Genomic DNA, 21,625 nt, shown 5'->3' on the forward strand with positions numbered 1-21,625 from the left:
TCTTATGATACAAATTTGTAATATTTTGTACCTAAAAGTCTGTACTTACAGCTTTCTTTTTATGACCATTGGAAAACAAACTGTCTTACAAAACAAATAAAGCGGGATTAAGTACTACTCAGATATTAATGGTCCATAAATAAATTTAAATTTAACTATTGGCACGAGCATCTTAGCAGGAATGTATAAAATATTAATTAAAATCTTCAAAAAAAAAAAAACGAAACAAACAACAAAATAGTAACATGCAAGCCATTAAACTAAGCTACTATATAAATTACAAAAGAACTAACTTATTAGCTATGTGATTTATTACCTACTTAAGAAATGACTCATTACACTGGCCTATAAACTAGAGAAATAAATATTAAGACAATTTTTCATACAAATCACCTAATATTTTACAAGATATTATAGAAAAAAAAAAACAATATTTGTACATTAAATTTTGAGCATCCGCTAACTGGCCGTGGATCCCATTATTCTAATAAAACTACTGGTAAAAATAACACTGGCATAGTTTTGAGACTGGCATTTAAGTAACTTACATAAGAGAAATTAACTTAACCTTTCTTTAATATGACACCATCGAATAGCTGCTACAAATACTCGTACAAGTGAGCTCTATAGAAGAAAGAAGAAATACAAGAAATAATACAAAAAAATTGTAGTTACACAGATCCTTTCAATATCAGCTTGTACCCTAGTTTTAGACTGCCGATTTTATCGACGATTTTATCGAATTGAGCAAAATTATGAAATTTCTTAAGAAACTACTATATTGAAACTTTCATTCGCGACAGTCGACTTAAACAATTAATTATTATAACTTACTAAAAACTGGTAGTCAAATCAGGTAAACGAAAAGAAGGAATGTACAAGTTTCTTAAATACTGTATGGCAGAGTATTTTTAAAATACAATCGATTAGTATTTACACAATAAATAAAAAAGAAACGTGGCTTAATATGTTCAACCCGTCATTGGCACTTCTTCAGTCCTTTTCGGAACTAGAGACAGATCAAGAGGATTCTTCATTATGTCCTTAGTAGTGTCTTCACCCAAATCAATTCTCAGCTCAGGTTCTGAATCGCTGACTTCATCATTTTTAGGGCTTCTATATAGAACAGCTGTAGATTTTATTGAGAGATCTATGGGTTGATCTTGGTCTATTGCTACGCCAGCTACCGCCGGAGAATGTAGTATAGTTTCACCTCCATTCCTTACTTGCCAAGTAGCAACTGCTGGTGGGACATTTCTGAAATTCTGTAAAGATGCAGGCAGAAACGGTCTTGGTGAAAAACTCGGTGAAGCTGACAACGGCCCATAAGGAGACGGTGGCATTGTTAGTGGTTTTCTTCTTCTCACATCTTTAGTTTGATTTCTTACAACTTGTAATCTAACATCTTTCTCACTACTTGGAGAAGATGTCGGTCTGAAGATGCTTAGACCACTGGTGCTTCTTGAACTATTGTCGTCTTCCGGATCAGCTGATGATGCGCCTGAGTCCGATGGTGAGACGCTTTGCCTGGTAACGTCATCAGTGAAATGATTCTTCTCTGAGTTCTTGTAATATTCGGCCAGAGCGGCCGCTGGTAATAGATTGTTTGGCAGAAACGATGGATTGATGGATGTGTTGAAGTTAGGCGGTGATTTGTTGGTATGTAGATGACTTATTTGTTGTTGCTGCTGTTCTTGTAGAAGGCAGTGGATTTTGAACCAGTTGGATCTCCTGCCGTATCTTGACCCAGATTTAGACATGCCAACAAGGAGGCATTTTCGTAATCTACATGCTTTGCAGGCCGTCCTGTTCTTCTTATTGATGACACATTCGCTGTTGTTCTTGCATTCAGATATCGACGATATATTGTTGTATGTCCTCCCGAAGAACGACTGAAACAAGAGAAAAATATAATGTTAGTACTGTCAGCGATACGTGTTTCGTAGATACAGAGATTGGAATAGTACATACTATTATATAGTTTACATTATAATAAAGATGTATGTTATATAGAATGATAATCTCGTTAAACACCTAATTCGTATAGAATTATTTTCCGATTTCCATCTTTTAGAATCTCAATTTCTTCTTGGCATTTCTCTTGTAAGCGAGCCACCAAACTGTCACTATTTGAATCATACACCTATAAGAGACCTTTCACTCTTTTTGAGACCATTGGCTCTGTCTACCTCATAAGGGATATAGTCTATATAGACGTTACTTTATGTATGTATAAAGTCTCTTTCTTTACAGGATTTATATTTAATATAATTGATATTTAAATAGTGACTAGTTGTAAGCAAATTCTAAATGAACATTTTTAAAAGGTTTCGTCTAGATTGACTTTAAACTACACGGGAACCACACGGCACTAATATATATATATATAATATAAAGTTTAAAATTCATAAATAATGATGATGTAACCGCTGACAATAAAAATAAACCAAACAAAACAGTTACAAAGTCGCGAGACCAAATGGAAGAAACTTTTTGGCGCAGAATTAAAAACTACATTTTTCAAAAAGTCATCATAAAAAGCGTTGCGAGGCATTAAAATCTGGGTCAACGCGAACGCGGCTATATCTCACACTTAATATTGCTGAAGCCTCCTTTAGCCTCCGACTTAAATAATGGGGGTCTTTCGCGGATTTTTTTAATAAATTTGGAAGTAACCCGCTGGGAACGACATGAGTCTCTTCTCTCTCAATTAAACTCGTACAAAAGCTTAAAATATGTGATCCTGCTACAGTTTCTCTCGCGGCGTACACTTTCCGATGTAAATAACCGTCTGTCTCGTTATTTTGGATTGTAACAATAATTTCGTATTGCAATTTGCACTTATTGCCGTCCGGCTTATTTGAATATTCATAATTTGAAATTAAAATTGTGTCTACATTAATTTTGGATCTAATTGTTCTTAGAACTGAGCGTTGATTGCGTTCGAACTTTCGAGAAATCATCTCATTCAACATATTTAAAGTTATGTTACTTTTTACATGATACAATTCTATTAATCTTTTATTGCGTTCTAAAAAATACTGTTATTGCAAATAATACCTACATACATATTATTAGGTACATTTATAGTATATATATATATAGGGATAGGCTTATAAACTTGGGATTCCTCTTTTAGGCGATGGGCTAGCAACCAGTCACTATTTGAATCTCAATTCTATCATTAAGCCAAACAGCTGAGCGTGGCCTATCAGTCTTTTCAAGACTGGTGGCTCTGTCTACCCCGCTAGGGATAAAGACGTGATCATATATACATTTATATCACTTGCAAGGTCGACTGATTCTATCTGGTTTTCGACTGATGACGTCGATCTTAAAAACGTCTGAAGTTTATCCAAAGGCTTTGTTGACATTCGGCCTATACCATTCAAAGTTGATTTAAGACAAATTTCATATTCAAACAGTTTCTGATCACCATACCAAAGAGAATTTAACTAGACGTTTTCGTCACCCACAGATAAAATTTATGGCATACTTCAGACCGTTATCTCGTTGGAATGACATATTGTAATTTATTGCACTGTGGTTTACGAATTGTAACATTACAAACTAGTTCATGAAGTGAATCATGGATATCCGAATAGTGTTACTTAACAATTTAATAAGAATTCTCTTGCATTTTTAAAGATTCGCTTAGAAAAGAAAGCCTTTGTTAATTTTTTTTAAATTTAATTTTGCTAAAAGAAAAATCAAGAAGAAAATAAAAAAAATCTTAGTTTTTTTACACTATGTTTGTCATATGCAAATCCAATTTAGGTAAGTATATTTTAAAAACGAATACTATGTTATATAATTCGAACTTAAAGGTAACAAGGAACATAAAGGTATTCAGGTCTACATATTAATTTTGAGAGTAAAAGGCCATCAGATTTGAATTTTGTTGGATTTAGTATGTATTCATAGTGCTACGTCACGTCTATATCCCTTGCGGGGTAGACAGAGCCAACAGTCTTGAAAAGACTGAATGGCCACGTTCAGCTATTTGCCTTAATGATAGATTCAAACAGTGACAGATTGCCAGCCCATCGCCTAAAAAAGAATCCCAAGTTTGTAGGCCTTTCCCTTAGTCACCTTTTACGACATCCATGGGAAAGAAATGGAGTGGTCCTATTCTTTATTGTATTGGTGCCGGGAACCACACGACGCTACCTGTTTTATTTTACACAAATGGAACACGCACTGCCACGCAAATGCAAAATCGCTTATATATCACGACTTTTTTTCCTTGCGGAGCGGACAGTATATGTTCCCATTTAAAATATACTAAACATATTTGAGTTTGGTTAATAAAGAAGTCCAGTTGCGGAGATTTGCGAAAACATACGAGCAAAAAGATTAGAAATTTGCGATAACCCGGCTTCCTTATGGGCGCATCTCAAAGATATAACTACTTAATTGAGCTCGCTACGTGACTCGGTTATCTTAAGAATATTATTTAGGTCTAGTGTTCACATATAAATACTTCAATTTGAAATTGAGAAAAATGATTTGGATCAAAAAATAATATTATTCCACTCCATTATCCCAAAAAGCCAGCATAAAACAGGTTAATATCCTATTGCAACTATGTATCAAAGATGCTATGTATCAGTAAAGAACAATTACATGCATACATATGGTCACGTCTATATCCCTTGTGGGGTAGACAGAGCCAACAGTCTTGAAAAGACTGATCGGCCACATTCAGCTATTTGGCTTAATGATAGAATCCAGATCCAAATAGTGACAGGTTGCTAGACCATCGCCTAAAAAAGAATCCCAAGTTTGTAAGCCTATCCCTTAGTCGCCTTTTACGACATCCATGGGAAAGAGATGGAGTGATCCAATTCTTTTTTGTATTGGTGCCGGGAACCACACGGCACAAAGAACAATTAGATCCAAAATTAAATAAATAAAGATTATTTTCTGTATATTAGTTTCATTGCACACTGATGTTATTTCGGTGTGAGAAAACATCTTGAGAAAACAGACACATCTAGGTAGATCATTGTTTTAGTCTGAGCTGTAGAGCTGTCAAAATGGCTTCAAGAATAACGAATTCCAAGTTCCAGAACACAATCTCAATATTAATTAGTTCACTCAATATCCGCCCGATTTCGCCTCAATGTGGCGCTAGTGTGAAATTCAAGAGTGCCAAATGGCGTTTCTAGCATTGAGATTGGCATTGTATATTGGCATTGTGAGTCGAGATTAAGCCTGCAGAGTATGATGAGAAACGAACTTTTTCCTATTTGCTTGGGTCTTGGATGTTTATATATGTATTTATTATAAAATATCGTTGAGTTAGTATCCCGTAACGCAAGTTTCGAACTTACTTCGAGGCTAACTCAATCTGTGTAATTTGTTCCGTATACGTTTATTTATATTTATAGCTAGTGGAAGATAAGCCTTATTCATGCTGACCAATTTCGTACGAGATAAAGAGAGGTTCATACGGAGTGAGGTGAATGACCTTTATGTAACAAGGACGGTAATATAATTAGAGTTGAAGTGTTTCTTAGATTTGCTTCCTTAGATTTTATTAATATAAATGACTTACTGAAATAATGTGTATTCTTAAAATATCACTTTACATACATACATAATAATCACATCTATTATATATATGATATACAATAACCTACCTATCTCTTTTAAATCGGCCAGTTTAGATACATTTAAAAAAAGCCTTCATAAACTACTCGTTGAGAAATGCTATTATAAGCTTGATGACTTCCTAAAAGACAAACTGTAATCAATGTTAATTATTTTTTTTATTATTTATGACTTTATATTTGTACGCCACTTTGGCAAAATACAGAGCACCTTAATTGTATTGACATTTTTGTATTTACCTGTATTTACAAATAAATTATTTTGATTTGATTTGATTTGATCTATATCTATTGCGGGGTAGGCAAAGCCGGCGGTTTTTGTAAAGACTGGCAGGATACGTAAAGCTGTATAGCTTCATGATGGAGTTGAGATTCAAATGTGACAGGTTGCTAGCCCATCGCCTTAAAGAAGAATCCCAAGTTTACTCGTATAAGTCAATTTCAATCTCAATTCTATCATTAAGCCAAACAGCTGAACGTGGCCTATCACTCTTTTTAAAACTATTGGCTCTGTCTACCCCGCATGGGATATAGGCGTGACTATATGTATTTATTAGACACACTCGACCAAAAGCAATAAAACTTTGCAATAACACATCGATTTATCGTCAAGTTCTGCCGGTAATGAGCAATTTACACGTTTTATTAAGAAACTTTGATTAGGACTGTGTTGGATCTCCGTAACATATTGCGACATTTGAACTACGACCTGCGACCATTCAGCGAGTATGTAGGAAAATAGAGGTAACAAGTTTAAGTAGAACCTATATATATAGTCTTTGCAGTTGACGTTATTGAAGAACATGCTGTAATGCAGTTTGCTACCTCTTCTTCTGCACTGAAGCTTTAGAAGCGGCAGTAAACTTAGTGCTAAGTAATTTATTTGACGTCAACCAATGTTGTGAAACCGAAAGATTTGACAATTATTAAGTGATATTTGAACTGTTCCATAATAATGAATTAAAATTTTGAATTTGAATTTTGTATTTGAATTTGTTCCAAAAGGTAGTGTATTGGCAACAGTACATGAACCTACCCAATTCACTTTAAATTGGTAAAATTTCACTTTGTCTTTTATTCTGTGGCATATGGTTCCCGGCACCAATATACAAAAAGAATAGGACTACTCCATTCCCATGGATGTCGTAAAAGGCGACAAAGGGATGGGCTAATAAACTTGGTATTCTTCTTTTAGGCGATGGGCTATCAACCTGTCACTATTTTAATCTCAATTCTATCATCGAGCCAAAAAGCTGAACGTGGCCTGTCAGTCTTTTCAAGACTGTTGGCTCTGTCTACCCCGCAAGGGATATAGACGTGACTCTATATTTGTATGTATATAGTAACATACATATATAATCACATCTTTATCCTTAACAGGGTAGGTAGACCGTTTATTTGGAGGTATTAATGATGGAATTACACTACTAACCTATCGCCTAAACTTAAAACAACAAGTTTACTCTTGTTCATACATACAAACATATGTACATACCAACACGCTCGTCTCCCATTGGGGTAGGCAGAGACAATGGATTTCTACTTAATCAAAATCTACGTAATAATAAAATCAGCTGACGCACACTATTTTTTTTCTTTTGCTACCAATGAACAGGAAATGACACATAAAGAACATACTCGTACAAATAAACACTTCAAAATTGCAGCACCCTTCATTCTTGATGGGAGTTAAAAGAAAGTCAAAAAGAAGCATATTATAATATGATAATCCGTTCGAATGAATGACAGTAGAAAATTGTCATTATTTACATAGAAAAAAGTTTTGGTTATAAATCTCTTAGTCGTGGGAACTCAAACCTACGCAATTGAATTCTCTGGGATTTCGTCATTTGTCAGTATTCAAAATAGCATATGGCATTCTAAGGCCTATTGTTTTATTGATATTTGATAGAAGAGAACAGTAAAAATTGGTTCCAGATTCGATTCCCGGTAAGGACATGAAAAAGAAGTTATCTGATTGGCTAAGGTCTTGGATTTTGGAAGAAGGAACATTGGATGTTTATCTCTAATACATACATACATACAATTACGTCTTAATCCCTACCGGGGTAGACCAACAGAGAGCCAACAGTCTTGCAAAGCCTGATTGGCCACTTATAAATTTGGGATTCTTCTTTTGGGCGATGGGCTGGCAACCAAATAGTGACTATTTGAATTATATTTCTAAATCTAATTACAATTCTATCATTAAGCCAAACAGCTGAACGTGGCCTAACAGTCTTTTCAAGACTGTTGGCTCTGTCTACCCCGGGAGGGATATAGACGTGATTATATGTATGTATGTATGTTGTTTTCAATATACAAACCGATAAATTACATGATTTCAAACAACTTGTCACTCCTAATGACAAACAACCCGTCTAAAGACTTGGCGTATGCAAATACATTGCGCAATTTACTATGCGTTAACTTGCGCTTTACCTTTTAAATCTGAATGGTACATAAATTATTCGATTTGCTTTTATAGACACTGACTGACTGATTGAGTGACAAATCAACAACGCACTACCCTTAGAGCAACCTAATGCACAGGGTCTAGAAATTTAAATGCGTGTAGGTTTTAGATTTACGTATAAAGCAATCATTTTCTAAGTATCTATACTAATATTTTAAAGCTGAAGATATTGTTTGTTTGTTTAAACGCGCTAATCTCAGGAACTACTGGTTCGATTTAAAAAAATATTTTTGTGTTGAATAGACCATTTATCGAGGAAGGCTTTAGGCTATAAAACATCACGGTGCAACTATTAGGAGCGAAGAAATAATGAAACATGCAACAGCAAATAGTAATAAGTTTTGATTTACGCAGAGATGCAATCATAATCTTCTGCACTATATCACGCCAATACGTTTACCACAAAAAGGGATACTGAATGAAACAAACAGACATACATCAGCTTTAGTTTATGGCCGTCATTACAATAAATATAGGTGTATATAGGTCGTTGTGATTGGAAGTATCGCTACTTTACGCACGGAACGCCGCGGGCGAGCGGTTTTCAAGTGAGCCTTTTACGGCGTTTAGTGATGAGCGGAGCGATTTTATTTTAATATATTTATTTCCTTTTTTATTTCCTGTTTATACTGAAACTGTTACATATATACATAAAATCACGCTTCTTGCCCGGAGGGGTAGGCAGAGAATACATCTTTCCACTTGCCACGATCTCTGCATACTTCCTTCGCTTCATCCACATTTGTAACTCTCTTCATGCAAGCTTGGCGGTTTCGGGTACTCTTGACCTGACCCTTTACCAGGACGTCCTCAGGACGACCGAAACTGTTGTAAGTAAAAAGCCGTCTGATTGGTAATATAATATATGATATAATTTAAGCTAATGAAAGCAAACATAAGTTAGTTGGTATTCTGTGAATCTAAAATTAATTCACTCTTGCGTTGAAAATCCTTTAGTTATAAATAATAACATTATAGAAGAACAGATTTCAACAGGTCACAATACAAGAATTAAGAGGTGGTCTAAAGGCCACGTTCAACTGAATGCCTTAATGATGGAATTGAGATTCAAATAGTGACAAGTAAGTCGCTGTTTTTCGTCAATAAAACCGCTACCTTATCAGAACGATAGGCGTACCCGCCCGTGAGAACAGCAAGTGACCGTGGCTCAGCTACTTACAGTCGTGAACTATTGTGATCTACCATCCATCCATCCATTGTTATGTGAATTATAAGAGACCCAGTAGCCAAGATTAGCATACGACATAAAAATCGTGTTAATGTTCGGGGAATTTGATACGAAAGTTGATTTGTTACTGCTTTTGCGCATAATGTTTGTCGTTCCTATTTTAAATTGTAGAATCAGATCATCAATCAATATCTAACTTGTTATGTTTATGCAATATATTATTATTTATAGTGATGACGGTTGGGAAGTACTGTTCGCAAAAAAATGCAAATATTATCATACTGTGTACGCGCTAAAGTTAAACATTTTACTTGTTCCTTATATACAGATTTCCTTAGGATAATAATGCAATGTTGATTAAAAATTGTTTTTATTGATGCCGGGAACCACACGACACTATATAAATATAATTGTGTTCATCTAGGTGCCGTGTGGTTCCCGGCACCAATACAAAAAATTATAGGACCACTCCAGCTCTTTCCCATGGATGTCGTAAAAGGCGACTAAGGGATAGGCTTACAAACTTGGGATTCTTTTTAGGGCGATGGGCTAGCAACCTGTCACTATTTGAATCTCAATTTTATCTTAAAGCCAAATAGCTGAACGTGGCCTATCAGTCTTTGCTAGACTGTTGGCTCTGTCTACCCCGCAAGGGATATAGACGTGATTATATGTATGTATGTGTTCATCTATAAAAGAAAACACAACAAGAATGTGCGTTGTAGTTCGTGCAATCCGATTTATCTTAATTATGAAAGGTTACAGCGGACTGACAGCGGTTTAACCAGGTTTAACAAGCTAATTAGAGCCGAGTTCATTAGTTTTTAGTGAAATCATGTGTTTGCATAAATTATTTCATTAACTGAGAGATGTTCGCTTAAAAGTTTAACCTTTAGTAATAATATATAGGTAACCTTTGTATTTTTACAATAAATATTAATTTTTTCTATCGAATTTTGTCTAGGTCTTGGCACTCAGAGTAATTTTCTAAAAAAATTCACAATAATCAGCCGGAGGTCTTAAATAAGTAGTTTTTTTTTTGTCACAGACAAAAAATATATTATTATGTTTTAGAATTAAAATGATTGAGAACAGGATATCTGTAGATTATTCTAGTTTTTGCGTCACAAACATAAATATATAATTTTGTTATAGAAATTGGTAAAAGGTCAGGTCAAAAGTACCCGAAACCGCCGAGCTTGCATGAAGAGAGTTATGAATGTGGATGAAGCGAAGGAAATATGCAGAGATCGTGGCAAGTGGAAAGAGGTAGTCTCTGCCTACCCCTCCGGGAAAGAGGCGTGATTATATGTATGTATGTATGTTATAGAAATTTGAATTATTGAGATTATATATAATGTATAAATTATAAATAACACACATCAAATATAGATTTTATTTATTTACACACCCATGTGTGTGGATTCGCGATTATAAATGAACATTTTAATATTTCCAGCCTTCTCAACATCAACTCGCGTCGTCGTGAGAATATAAAAGATCGCCTTCAGATAGCCATATTGACTAGGATAAGTAGGCCAAGCTATTATTCCATGTTAATTTCTTCCTTCAGTGCCGTGTGGTTCCCGGCACCAATAAAAAAAAAGATTAAGACCACTTCATCTCGTTCCCATGGATGTCGTAAAAGGCGACTAAGGGATAGGCTTATAAACTTGGGATTCTTCTTCTAGGCGATGGGCTAGCAACCCGTCACTATTTGAATCTCAATTCTATCATTAAGCCAAACAGCTGAACGTGGCCTATCAGTCTTTTCAAAACTGTTGGCTCTGTCGACCCCGTAAGGGATAAAGACGTGATCATATGTATGTATGTATGTAATTTCTTCCTTATGTCACACCTATAAAATGTAACTGAGTATGCCTATATTTTTACTAGCTGTGCCCGCGACTTCGCCGCGTGTAATAGTTATTTTCGGCACCATTAAAGCCCTCAAGGATGAATAATTTTCCAGCGTGATGTTATATAGCCTAAAGCCTTCCTCGATATATGGTTTATTCAACGCAAAAAGAATTTTTCAACTCGAACCAGTAGTTCATGATATAAGCGCATTTAAACAAACAAACTCTTCAGCTTTATAATATAAGTATAGATTTATTTTAACAGACTTATTTTGTAATAAATTTTTAAATATAAAAGAGGATTTAAAAAAAAGTACATATTTAACACAAAGAATTCATAATTTTTGATCATAATTTAAACATGTATACCGGATCTGATAAAAACATATAACAACGAAATTAGTTATACAATTATTCATACAATATTATAATAAAACGGGTGTGAATTTATTTCAGTAATAAATTTGATCAAAATTTTATTGATTGAAGATATAATTTTATCATAAGTGGTATGTAGAAATATGGATTAAAAATTTTTATTTACGTAGGCAAACAGTTTCTTTTTAAGTTATCAACTTGGAAAACTAACTCAGTAAGTAAGTAAAGTCATTAACTTAAAATAAGATTATACAAAAAAAATTTAATACAAAAAAAGCATGAAAATTATTTCTTATTTTATTTTACGCAATTTACATATTCATGAATGTTGAAAAAATAAATACACTGGCATAAAAGAGCAAAAAATAAATATATTCTTTTATAAAATATAAAATGTTGTATAGGTACCAAAAAATTTTGATTTTAAATTTACCTAATAAAAATGTGTATAAAATAAATTAAATCCATAACATGCGACCCATTGACCTGTTCGTATGCAAATGTTTTTGGCGCCATAGAATTCTCAGATATATGGTTAAATTGATGTAAATTATTTCCGTCTCACAATCGATTCTAAACACGTATTTTATGGACAAAAGTATCTAAATCTTTAAAACTAGTTGTGATGGTGATGATGTGGACCCAAAAACAGCGAAACTGAATGTGCAACTATGATCCAATGTATTCGTGTCAATGTGCTGAGTTTGGGATTCTTTTTTAGGCGTTGGGTTAGCAACCTGTCACTATTTGAATCTCAATTCTATCATTAAGCCAAATAGCTAAACGTGGCCATTCAGTCTTTTCAAGACTGTTGGCTCTGTCTACCCCACAAGGGATATAGACGTGACCGTATGTATGTATGTATGTATGTGCTGAGTTTGGACGTCAGATAGGAGGTGCTTCGTCTTCAATAACTTGAGACTAACTTACCTAATCCAGAATCATGTTCAAAGCCAAACCCCAGGGTCTTCACTCAAATGCAAATGTCGCCAAAGTGTCGCCAGGAATATTGTTTGTTTGCATACATACATACATACATATAATCACGTCCATATCCCTTGCGGGGTAGACAGAGCCAACAGTCTTAAAAAGACTGATAGGCCACGTTTTGTTTGGCTTAATAATAGAAATGAGATTCAAATAGTGACAGGTTGCTAGTTTGTCGCCTAAAAGAAGAATCCCAAGTTTATAAGCCTATCCCTTAGTCGCCTTTTACGACATCCATGGGAAAGAGGCGGAGTGGTTCTATTCCTTCTTCTCCTAGTGGTGCCGGAAACCACACGGCACGTTTTTGTTTGTCTGTTTGTAGGTAAATATTTTATTGTACATAACAATTTTTTTGTAGTACATAAGAAGACATTAAAAATAACAATGCAAAATGGCGGACTTATCCCTATAAGGGATTTCTTAATTTTCTAAATTTGTATTCCCGATTGCTGAGTAAATATAACACACTCCTGTGATTTTTCCGTACATTTGTTTATCCAGACATAGAAAACTTGACATGCTTATCGTCATTCTATTAAAATTATTATTACAAATACATACATATAATCTCGTTTATCTCCCTTGCGGTGTAGATAGAGCCAACAGTCTCAAAAGACCTATAGGCCACGTTCAGCTGTTTGGCTCCATGATAGAATTGACATTCAAATAGTGGCAGGTTGCTAGCCCATCGCCTTAAAGAAGAATCCCAAGTTTATAAGCCTAACCCTTAGTCGCCTTATACGACATCCATGGGAAAAAAACGGAGTGATCTTTTTTTTTCTTTTGGTGCCAGGAACCACGCGGTAGTTTATTATAAATGATCAATATAAATATAGATTAATAGATAAACAGGTCGTGCATTGTATATAGTAATTTATGATGTCATTGCGCATCTTACAACCTTGGATCATAGCACTCGTTTTGCAGCTTCCGTTCTTGTATGGAATTAGGTTATGAATATGTTGAAGACACAGTGCCGTGTGGTTCCCGGCACCAATACAAAAAAGAATAGGACCACTCCATCTCTTACCCATGGATGTCGTAAAAGGCGCCTAAGGGATAGGCTTACAAACTTGGGATTCTTTTTTAGGCGATGGGGTAGCAACCTCATTATTTTAATCTCAATTCTATCATTTAGTCAAATAGCTGAACGTGGCCATTCAGTCTTTTCAAGACTATGGCTCTGTCTACCCCGCTAGGAATATAGACGTGACCATATGTATGTATGTATGAAGACACAGTTATAAATTTACTTGATATGAGTTCATACACTTAGGTGTGAAATTAAAAAGATTATCTCACTACTAGCTGGCTGACTTCGCTTCCGTGGAAATTTTGGGATAATAAGTAATTATTATGTTATTATCTACAGGTATATTATAAGCCTACCCCTTAGTTGCCTTTTACGACAACCATGGGAGAGAGAGATGGAGTGGTCCTTATCTTTTTCTATTGGTGCCGGGAACCACACGGCACGAAACAAAATATTAAAACTACCTATTTTATATGAGTTATCATGTAGACAAACACACAAGTTAACTCCAACCGAACCGTTAAGTACAAGAAAATTAATATTGACCACATAAATTTGGAAAGAACATTTTAACGAATCCATTAAATGTCACTATAAAACGCGAAATAACAGTTTTACTGCCAAACTTAATTAATGATTTTTGTTAAAATCGCCCCTGCCTTGTTACAGTATAATATATGGCTTTTAACCTTGACAAATATGTTACGAAAGACATTTAAGATTTTAATTTTTCGAGTACAACAATATCTGTATATTGTATAAAAAAATAAATACATATATAGTCACGTTTATATCACTTGCGGGGTAGACAGAGCCAACAGTCTTTTCAAGACTAGGGATATATACGTGACCATATATATGTATGTATGTGTAAATAAATGTAAATTGGTCATAAACCAGCAGAAAAAAATTACCCATAACCTCTTTTATCTTTGATTGTCTGTTGTTCATCTTCACCACTATATTTTTCAGAGCTCGCAGTTCACACGTGGACATTTTTCACAAAATTTTGATCCTTATTTACACCATCTTCAGTTTTCAGCCTCGTACTCAGCGGAGGCAGAACTATTAGTTAAACTTTCAACATCTGCATAGTTAATTCAGTCAGACAATTTTTTTTTTGCATAAATTACCTCGATATGACGAATATGGAGTCAAAAATACGTGATGAACTTTGGTTGCTCATAAATATTTCATGCACACTCGTAGTTTGTAACCGACCTCACAGGACGTCGATAAATTGAAATTATTCACGGTCAGCAAATTAATTTAAAAGTTTTCGGTCATATCGTCACGGCTGCGCCTTGAGTTCAAGTTTACGGCACCTCCAATATAAACTTGGGGAGTGTATATGACGCGTGGGTGGGGAGTGGATTATGCAACAGGATGCAATTACTTTATTAATAATTATTTTCAGACAAATAATATGTATAGCTGATCAGAAGTAAGACCTTTGGTGAAGTTCAAAGAGATTTTTGCTAACCTGAATGTATGTGAAATATACATAGGTATATGTATCTATTCCTATCAAAAAGGACTAAAGATCTGTATACAATAAATTACAAAATTAACATTAAGAATAATCCTTACTATAATACCTTTATAGGTATTGTTTTTAATAGTAATAATTATTTTTAGACAAATAATACCTTTAGCTGATCAGAAAAAGACCTTTGGTTAAGGACAAAGACATTTTTGCTAACCTGAATGTATATATAATATATGTATAAATTTATGTATATATTCCCGTCAAAAAGGACTAAAGGTCTGTCTACAATAAATCACAAAATTAGACATGAAAAACAATACTTTTTAAACTCATTTTCACGGAGCGTTTATAAATAAAGTCACTTTTTAACTGCCTGTATGTATGTTTCATTGTCCGCGTTTCGCTTAACCGATTTTAATGCGGTTTTCAGGAAAATGTTTATTACATTTAGAAGAAGGTTTTAAAAATTTAACTGACTTCAAAGTATAGGATATGGATTAGAGGCGGTTCTCTTTTTACAAAAGTCGTTATCTAACCCTGCTGTTTTAAACCGTTCAACTTTCTTCTGCATAACACCATCCATTGACATTAAAGAATTTGTCGTACATCAGTGAAGCGTCCCGGCGGTAGACATCAAAATTCTGATAATTAATTCAACTCCTTTATGCTTCTTGCTTTTTTTATATTTATTTGTTTTTTATCTCGGAGGCACGAGTCGATAAAATACCAGTTGAAGTGTGGTAGCTGGTAGGAGCAGTAGCGTTATAAGTTGTTGGAAGTTGTTGGAAGTTTTAAAAGAAAATTGAAAATAAACTCAATAAGTTTATTTTTATATTCATATCTACATACTGGCCTGATGAACAATGAAAAAAAAGGAACTATAAATGAAAATAAATATAAATATGACTAATTATAAATCTTATTAAATTAAACTAATATAATAATTATAAATATAGATAGTTTGACATATTCATAAACATAAACAAAAAAATACTTAAAACTAAATTAAACTGATTTCATAAAATACTCGTAAACTTATTTTTAATCAACTTAAAAAATATTATTTTTTACTAATTAAAAGATAAATTTATGATGCCATATATACCAAATATACATATATACAAATAACAGTAAATATACTCAGATCTCTTTAATCTCAAATCAAGATTTTTATAACAAAACGTGTTACCTAATTGTTATATTTTTACTTTATCTAAACCTATCTCCGCTAAACGCTAAACGCTGCCACTCAAACCCCACAATTAGTTGCGTAACAACGTATTATGGTTGACTATTTTTTATTGTAAGGGTCATCGAACACAGTCGGTGTCGCATTGTGCTTTATAGATTCGAGATTTAGGGTACCCGCGCACGGTGATAAATTTATAAGCGCTTATCACGCTACGTGGAATTTTTTATACGGCTTTCTTAATAGGTTTGTTCTGGTAAATTAGGGATTGGTCCGACCGCATTTTTATGTTGTAGAAATGCTATTTAACAATCGATGGACGTTGACACACTAGTTATACGGATTGACGTCAATTTGTGAGTTATAATGGTTATAAAAAAACGAAGAAATAACTTTATTTTTCTTTATATTTGATTTGTTTAAATGCGCTATTTACTATGATTTGTATTAGTTTAAGACTCATTGTATGTGAATTTTATTCTTTGTGTGTCTATAAAGATCTATAAACCTGAGATGTTAATATGATGTTATCTAAATTGTATTGATTCTATGACCAAAAGATATTCTGTATATACCTATTGTTTTCTCTCATCCCAAATTTATTTTCTGATTATAGAAAATTCACGATTATAATTCATACCTGTTGATTTTAAAGCCCAAAACATTATAAAACCTCCCAGGGGTAGCCACAGCAAATAGTCTTAAAAAGACTTACAGATTACTTAAAATTATTTTCCTAAATTGTATAAACTAAAATAAGCATCAGACAAGTTCAGAAATAATATTCTACTTAAACATAAATTTGATAAAATCGGTTAATTTGCAATATCTATAGCATCTGTAGCGTAAAATATAATAAGTATCTGTATAAATAAAATTACAACGGTCTCTCAGTGAGCACTGAGATTATCTTAACTTCTCGATAAAAATATAACATTTATTTAGAGATTAGGAATCAGTGCCGTAAAGTATAGCATGGGAGGACCATAAGTAAGGTGTTATCTTAATGTCGGGATGCGATGTAAGGTGCGCAGGCGTCGGGCGAGGGCTTAGTGGGAAGATATAGCGGAAAATAAACAAATATGTAAGGGACATTATGCAGATTGAGTTAGATTTAAAAATACAGACGCGTTAATCAGGGAAAGTTAGAAATTAGAACCTAAAGACCGCTCTTACTCTTCTTATGGATGTCGTAAAAGGCGAATAAGGGATTGGCTTATAATCTTGGGGTTCCTGTTGTACCAATAAACCTGTCACAATTTGAATCTCAATTCTATCATAAAGCCATACAGCTGAACCTAGCCTTTCAGTCTTTTCAAGACTGTTGGGTTTGTCTACCCCACCAGGGATATAGACGTGACTATAAGTAGTATGTACGGTAATAAGGATTTTTCGTTTCATGCACTCGAAATAACTGGAATGGAGTGTACCATAAAGGTTTCAATACTCATTGAAATTCGCAATTTACAGCTAAGCAAAAAAAATATAAGCCTTGGCCGTAGTTAAGTCCATACTAATTTTATTAATGTGAATGTATATCTGTTTGTCCGTCTTACACGTCAAAACCACTTTATATTTATAGTTTAATATAAATTTTGCACACATATAATGAAAACTTTTCACGCTTAATCGTAGTCAAAAAAAGAAATATATATTCTCCCGCTCCGCTTATGACCATCACCCCTCATTACCTTTGACCGTCGTGAAGTCAGTAATGGCCGATGCAGAGCCTAGATAACATGAACTATCGGCTCACAAGATTTTTAATTAGATTAACAGCCGCTCAGAATTGGTTTACCTGTCTTCCGATGTTCATGAATATGTTAAGAAACATGTTTCTTGTTGACAAAATGATTTTCGTGGTAATGTGTTTTCGGTGTACAATTTCCATGTTACAGAATTCTATAGAAGAAAGAAATTTTTAATTGCAAAACAGCGCGATATAAAATATTATAGAAATACTATAGAAATACTAATTAGCGGTGAAATATATATTTTTTTATAAGTACTTTTTATTATTTTTCCTTATGCACATTTTAATCAACTACTTCTTCATTAGAAATATACTGAAGAAAAGAAGTAAGATATTTATTATTCATTAAACACAAGAAAATGATATAATATTCATTTGTAGAAGATCAGCCAAGAGTCAGTTCGTGTAAAATTCTGACTTATCCCATTCAGGATCTTAGCCATAGAGAGCTGAGGACGTAACAGAGACTAACACGAAGAGAATAAAGGAGATGCTATATTCATTGATACATACAAACATATTATAATCACGTCTTCCCTAACGGGGAAGACAGAGCTAACAGTCAAAAGACTGAAAAGCCACGATGAACTGTATTCATTGATCGATCTATATTTATAGGTAAAATTTATCTATGCGTCGTTTCACACGAAAGTCTGCGCGATATAAATATAAATAAATTTTAATAAAAACAACAAAAAGTGCCGATTAAAACTAAGGCCTCGGTTATCAATAAATATTGAATTCACTTTACGATTCGTTACGAATTTAAAATCAATCATATCTAGCGAGAGTTCGCCACTGGCTTACTTCTCACGACACGGGCTAATTCATAAGCTTTAGCGGGAAATGTAATTAGAATAGAATAGAATAGATTTATTTTCAAAATCGGATACAGGTAAGTATCTCTTATTGACGGTACATCACTTAAATCTAAATACATCTACTGCCGCTTCCAAAGCGCATGTGTAGAAGAATGTGAATTAATAAATCGTACGGGGACCATCAAATTTGTTTTTAGAATCTTTACTTTTAATAATATACTCCACCTACAGGTTGACGACTTGCAGGGTTTATTATAAAGTATACTGTAAACTAAGTTTGTAATAAATATCCTCTACCTCAGTCGTGCACTCTTGACAGAGTAGTCGTGGTTTCATAATGATGCGTCGTCTTTGGATAATACAGCCCCAGCGATGCGCCTCCATGTGTTGCGATCTTCAGCGTTACGGGAACATTGGACTATAAATGCTTGTGTCACACCTTTTATTGAGTCTGTCCAACGCGTAATTAATTTATTGTATATTTAATTTGTAATAAACAAGATAATGTCTATTAATGAAATATAAAACGTACACTGATTGCAATAACATGTAAATTGATTAAAAAAAAATGATTAAATTTAATAAATTTTTTACAACCAACTCATCCGCTATCATCTCATGACTTGTACACCAACTTCACACATAGTAATTGTTTCCATCGCGTATTAAATATAAAACATTTATTATAATTTTCGTGCTGTCAGACTGTCTATTGAAAGTCGAGCGCGTCTTATCGGTAATTGGATGCTATACTGATATTCAATAATGAACTTAGAAATGTTATTGTTTTTTTTTACTCCTCAGTTTTTGTGGTAACTGTAATTGCGAGTTAAATTAGTTATAGTTATTAAGAGTTAGTATGGAAATGACATTTTGTAACTCCTTGGCTAACTACCAATGTAAATCTTTAAATTCTGACCATGACTTATTTGGTGGTTTAAAAATAACAGGAATAAAATATCTGTCACTTTCGCTGAGAGATTATATTATGAAAATTTCACTTATGCATATAATCACAGCTATATCCCTTGCAGGGTAGACAGAGCCAATAGTCTTGAAAATACTGATAGGCCACGTTCAGCTGTTTGGCTTAATGATAGAATTGAGATTCAAATAGTCACAAGTTGCTAGCCCATCACCTAAAAGAAAAATCCCAAGTTTATAAGCCTATCTCTTAGTTGCCTTTGACAACATCCGTAGAAACGAGATGGAGAGGATTTTTTAACCAATGTTTCACACCACACGGCACTTTTTGAAAATTTAACGCATTAGGTTATTTAATAAATCAAGTCACTGATTTATAAATTTAATTGATAATTATACTTTTATAATTATACTATAATAGCTAACATCGAAACTATTTAAAAAAATAATTATTATCATAAAAATTTTTTTTTACTTAAAGTACCTATAAATCTTAAATTGTATAAAATAAACTCACTTAATTGGTGACGATACTTTCAATAAATTTGTAACATAAACATAGATCAATTATAACATTAACATAAATACGCCCCGAACATAAAAATGAAAATTACGTTACATAAATTTTACACAGCGCGAAACTTGTGTTATTTTTCCTTATATAAAAAAGGCTTACTATAGTAATTGAAGGTTATGAACGCTTGTAATACCCTGTAATTATAGTGCACGAGCGTTCATTAGTTTGTTAGTTAGTAATTTAAGTAATATTCTTCTAATAGAGCCGTCTGACAGTTGGACGTGGGAAGAAACCGTATCGATCGACTTATGGATACACACTTTAAATGCATGTAACCACGTCTATATCCCTTGCGGGGTAGATAGAGGCGACAGTCTTGAAAATACATATTATCACGTTTACAAGTCTTTCCTTTGGTCACTAAGCCATATAGCTGAACGTGACCTATCAGTCTTTGCAAGACTGTTGGTTCTGTCTACCCTGCAAGGTATGTAGACGTGATTATATGTATGTATGTATTGCGTAATAAGCCCTAACTCTATCGAATGTACGTCGCTACGTTAATACTTCAGTATAGAAAAAAATCCATGATACTTCATCTCAATCTATCCATCACATGTGTCATATTAAAATTTCATATCGCATTCATCAGCGCGATAAATTTGTAATAAAAAAAAAATTAATAACCTATCATAAAAAAAATATTATTAACACTGTAGACAATTATCGTCATTTGAAATGAGGGGCTGTCATTAAAATGAATAAATGATTCGGTCCAAATTCTGTTGCTGTCATTAAAAAAAAAAATTCTCTGATCTATACCGGGTATAATTTATCATGTTATCTATGGTAGCTGCTACCGAAATAATTGTTATCGCCGGAGGCTGCCACAAATCTATAAGGACTCTCTCTTTCTTTAATTACAGGTTGCAGACAGATAGACAACCATATTGTAAGGTTGGTAGATGAATAGTCTTGTTTTTTTGATCTATTTCATAAGATATTGCGGTGCCTTATCGGTGTTCAAATCGCTGTTCCGATATGATCAGCAAGATTTTTAATTTGAGGTAGGTACTATGTTTTGTAGTTAACAAAACTATACTAATATTATAAAGCTGAAGAGTTTGTTTGCTTTTTCTTTCACGCATTTTTAAAACGCACTGATTCCAGGTAGCACTGGTGCGAATTCAAAAATTATTTTTGTGATAAATATGAAAAAACAAACAGGGAAAATTATTCATCCTGGAGGGCTTCAATGATGCCCAAAAGAACTATTCCACGCGGACGAAGTCGCGGGCACTGCTAGTATAATGATAAGTTAACTAAAACGTTAATGGCGTACGGGAGGTGTTAAGAACGTCGGTGGTCCAGTCGGTAAGGTGCCTGGTCTAAATG

The 21,625-nt window shown here is 33.8% G+C and overlaps 1 protein-coding gene across 1 annotated transcript in view; it reads right to left on the reverse strand.

Moving 5' to 3' along the window:
* Nucleotides 1-463: 463 nt before the first annotated feature.
* LOC106133283 (protein embryonic gonad) overlaps nucleotides 464-21,625 on the reverse strand; it is a 122,566-nt gene continuing 101,404 nt past the window's right edge. The window contains exon 3 of the mRNA XM_013332953.2: nucleotides 464-1,892. Coding sequence (XP_013188407.2) covers nucleotides 972-1,892 — 921 coding nt within the window. The 3' untranslated portion in view covers nucleotides 464-971. The remainder of the gene's footprint in view (nucleotides 1,893-21,625) is intronic.

The sequence above is a fragment of the Amyelois transitella genome, chromosome 11 (assembly GCF_032362555.1).
Source record: "Amyelois transitella isolate CPQ chromosome 11, ilAmyTran1.1, whole genome shotgun sequence".
Lineage (NCBI taxonomy): Eukaryota > Metazoa > Arthropoda > Insecta > Lepidoptera > Pyralidae > Amyelois > Amyelois transitella.